At 38.8% G+C, this 4,178-nt stretch overlaps 1 protein-coding gene across 1 annotated transcript; it reads right to left on the minus strand.

The window, feature by feature from the left end:
- Nucleotides 1–265: 265 nt before the first annotated feature.
- LOC106345086 (glutathione S-transferase T3-like) lies at nt 266–802 on the minus strand. Its single transcript, XM_013784348.1, has one exon. The coding sequence runs from the start codon at nt 800–802 to the stop codon at nt 266–268; it is 537 nt and encodes a 178-aa protein (XP_013639802.1).
- Nucleotides 803–4,178: the final 3,376 nt, after the last annotated feature.

The following is a 4,178-nucleotide window of genomic DNA, read 5'->3' on the forward strand; positions in this document are numbered from 1 at the left end:
TTATTTCCTCGCAATTTCATCGTTAAGTCATCGTAATTTCACGAGGAATAGTTTTCCTCGTTAAATTTCCTTGCTAAAACTGTGTTTTCTTGTAGTGTTTGCAAGCAAACTCTCTAGCAAACTTTGCTTTGAGATTTGCTTTTTCATGTCCATCAGTCCTTGTAGCTTGGTTAATTCTCCATCTTTTCCAGTTTTGTGCCTCTTACCCGCAACCTTAGCAGCCTTAACCCCTATTGGTCTATCTTCTGGCTCTGGCACTGGAGAATCAACTTTTTTTGCGCTTATCCTTGTCCTTCTCCATATAGGTGGAGCACCATTTCACATCATGCCTAAGCTCCCTCCACGCATGTTCCAAGTTGAACTTAATGCCCTTGTCATTGTAGAAGATATCCAAGGCAGCCTTCATCACATCGTTGTCATTTTGCCCGCTTCTCTGCTCCCTCAGTGCCATGTCGTAGCAGCCAGCAAACTTACAGACCAAATCATTGATCCTAGCCCATCTTTGCTTGCATTGCCCTAGTTCTCTTGGCACTGTCCCAACGAGGAGAGGACTGGAGTTGTAGTTCTCTACAATCCTCTTCCAGAAGGCAGCACCTTTTTGTTCGTTACTGACTATTGAATCTTTGCTGGTGTTGAGCCAAGCACCAATAAGGATTAAATCCTCCTTCACAGACCACTTTCTCCTTTCTTTCACACTTGACTCTTGCGGAGATTGGGTACTAAACAAAGGAGTTTCTAAAGAGTCAAGGTCAACTGACCCTTGGCTCGCTAAGAGGTTAACAAAACTAGAGGAGCTTGCCATTTATAAAGATAGTACAAACAACTATCTTTAGGAAGAAGTCTGTGTGATTCTCTACTAGAAACGAGTAAGATTAAATAAGGGATTCTACATTGAATACTAGTAGAAAACTGTCATATCACAACAGCTAGAGACAATTTAATGAAGTTTTAGTTTGCAAGATGCAGTTAGGGTCAATTTAATGGTGGTTTAGTGTGCATTTATAACTACAAAGTCGAAAAGTTCATTAACGCAAAGTAATTGTTTTCAAACTAAACAGTTACCGACAGTCCTATCCGTTTCTATTCAAACTACTAAGTTGTAACTAGCGAGTTAAATAGGTCTAACCAGGAAAAGAAGACGGGTGAGTTTATGGACTAACCTCAGTGGAGTCGTTCAAGTTCAGACACCCGCTTTACCAGCATTGTAACCTGTGCATGGACAGACATCAGACAAACCAAACAATGGGTTAGAAAGATAGTACAAACAACTATCTTTATTATGATACTGATATCATATATAAACTCACCTTAAGTGCCTCACACTCTCTCAGAAGCTTCTCATGCTCGTGAACCCGTAGTTTGAGCCTCTCAACCTCTTGTTCCACACCCATAACCCATGGTTGCCTGAAATGAAGACCGTCATTCTGCCAAACAAAAAAATTACTCAAACAGCAAACAAATAAGGAAGAACGATGATCGCATTTAAATTAAAGAGATAGAAAGAACAGTTCACACCTCGTAGTCTTTGCAGATGAAGTATCTTTTTCCCAGGGAGGTAGTCATATGTATCCTCTTCATCTACGATTTCCTTAATGATTGATCCATAGGGGCACAGTTTGGGAATCCCCTGTTGCGCATCTGCAACGAAATCAAGCATGTTGATGTACGCTTTGTGTGCTTTCATATCTCGGCGTTCTTCCTCCATTTCAATTCCTGCAAGACGAAAAAACTTATCATCAGATTCACTTAATTGTAACCAAATCAAATCCAGACGAAAACCCTTCATCGATTGTGAACTCAATCCAGAACCTTTAATCGCGACGAGAACAACAAACAAGCGGATCGAAAAGAAGAAAATAGCAAACCCACAAGAAAACCCTAATTCGATTTAAATCCCCAATCCCATTTGCTCAATCCCGAACCTTTAATCACGACAATAACAACAAACCATCACGTCCAAAAGAAGAAAATAGCAAACCGAGACGAAAACCCTAATTCGATTGAAATCTCCAATCCGATTACAAACCCTAAATCTATTTAAGCCCCACAATACTGATGAAATTAACATGCATCAAGCCCAGAAGGAAAAAAAAAAAACAAACAGAGAGCTCGGATTTACCTTCGACAATCACGATCGCAAATCGCCTCTCTTATCGCCTCTCTATCGCCTCTAAATTTTTTTTCGGATACTCGAGAAAATAAATTTGGTCTTGTGTTTTTTTCTCTTCCCTCACTAAAGACAACCTAACCCGAGCCAATCACAAAACGCCGGCACATTACGTACGGACTTCGTCCTTCTTCTCCTTAATTAAGGATTCATCCTTAGGTTTATCGTTACTTTTAATGTTTTTTAATCTTAAAACGCTAAGGATTAGCGCTAAGGATTAGCTTACATGCTCTAAGAGCATAAAGTCGGGACCTTTTGCTGGGTCAGCCTTTGCTCAATTTTTCTTGGAGAACAAAAAAAAAGCTTGAAGCTTTCACATTTGATGGCTACAGAGGGAGAAAGATAAATTCGTTTTCTTTTCTCCTTTTGGTTCATCTGGGGAACACGAAGCAAGACGAACGAAGTCAAACTCCACACTATTTTTGAAGGTGAGACTTTCGCTAGTCTCGTTGATCTGGCTTCTCTTTTTCATTTTCCGATGGAAATCTTGTTTCTTTCTTATAAAAGGTTCAGATTTGTGGGTTTCTCCTCTTCTCCCATTTGCGCTGTCAGTTTTATGAGAGTCACGACAACGACGGTCTTCAGGATCCAAACAGCTAACATTTGGTGATTCATTCAAAGAAACTTTGAGAAGAAATCATTTTAGGCCCAATTAACTGTGATAGCCAAACGTTATTTGAGTCAAGAAAGTAACCCTCATGCAAATCGATTTTTTTCAATCGTTGAAGTTGTGTTTTAGGTGGGACACGTGGTTTAAAATGCCCCATGCATACTGCTGATGTGGCACAAGAAGGAGAGAGAAAAGTCTCATTTATTAATATAGATTTACGTATGTATAAGTAACCTACTATGTTTTAATTAATTGTTTTTAACGTTTTATAAGGTTGATCTCAGTTTAATAACTAAACCATGTCAATATAGTGTGTTTTTTTTTTTAATTCAACCCCTACTGAGATGAGCTGTATGGTTCTTGTTGAAGCATGAACCTTGAGTAGACAGATGATTGTATGCAAGAGTAGAATATCAATGATTGCAAGAATTGCAAAATCAGTAAAATCATAGGCTGTCAACTCTAAACCTGATGCATCCAATTATTTAATTATATATATATATATATATATGTCCAAGGTCTTCTTCTCGTATTTAACATGAAAACAACAACCAAGCACGGGGTGACTGGTGAATCAATGCACTAAACTTAGATAAAAAAATCTTTGGGACACAGCTGCACGAAGACACACTCCTAGCTATTCTAGTCACTGGATAGTTGGTAGTACGTTTGTTTAGGATGAAGTAGCCTTCGCAAATCCTAGCTGTCACATGTAATAGGTAGAGAGAGTTGGTTCGGTTTTTATTTAAATTTTGTAACTGAGAGAAACTTATAAACTGGTAGAGCTGGAACCCACCTGTCCTAAGGTCTTTGAAAATCTCTCTGTAAACAATATTAGTTACACCATTTGTATTGCTTGTTGCAGAGCGTCAAGTATATTGAGACCATCAGGTGTTGTAACTCGTGAAAGTTGTACGGGCGACGAACACAACATCATCGGTTTTGTCTGAAATGGACAACTCCACACGGTACCTGCAATACAACACCATGATACATGCTAGATGAAGAGTTAAGGGTAGAGGATGTAGTTAGCTGCAAAATAAGTTCACAGTCTGTTAAGCTAAACGTTGGTTACCTGAAGATACCAACAACCTTTGAATCATCAAATCCGATGCCAGTTACATCTCGCTGGAGCTTCTTGGAGCACTACCATGAGGTTACATTTCTAACTGAGAAGAGTCATTGAGCTGAATCAAAGTAGAGTACCTTTATCTTCTTGAAAAGTTTGGGAATATTTTCATCATCAAAAGGAAGGGTACCACAGAGTAGAGCATACAATAGTTACGACCCTCATCATCTTATAGTCTGCCTTTCTCAACAAAAGCTCGAATGAGTTGATCATTGATTAAACTCGGAATATATAAACAAAAAGAAAGAAACATATTGACCTTGGTCCCAAAA

Source organism: Brassica oleracea, chromosome C5 (genome assembly GCF_000695525.1).
Source record: "Brassica oleracea var. oleracea cultivar TO1000 chromosome C5, BOL, whole genome shotgun sequence".
In the NCBI taxonomy this organism is placed as follows: Eukaryota; Viridiplantae; Streptophyta; class Magnoliopsida; order Brassicales; family Brassicaceae; genus Brassica; species Brassica oleracea.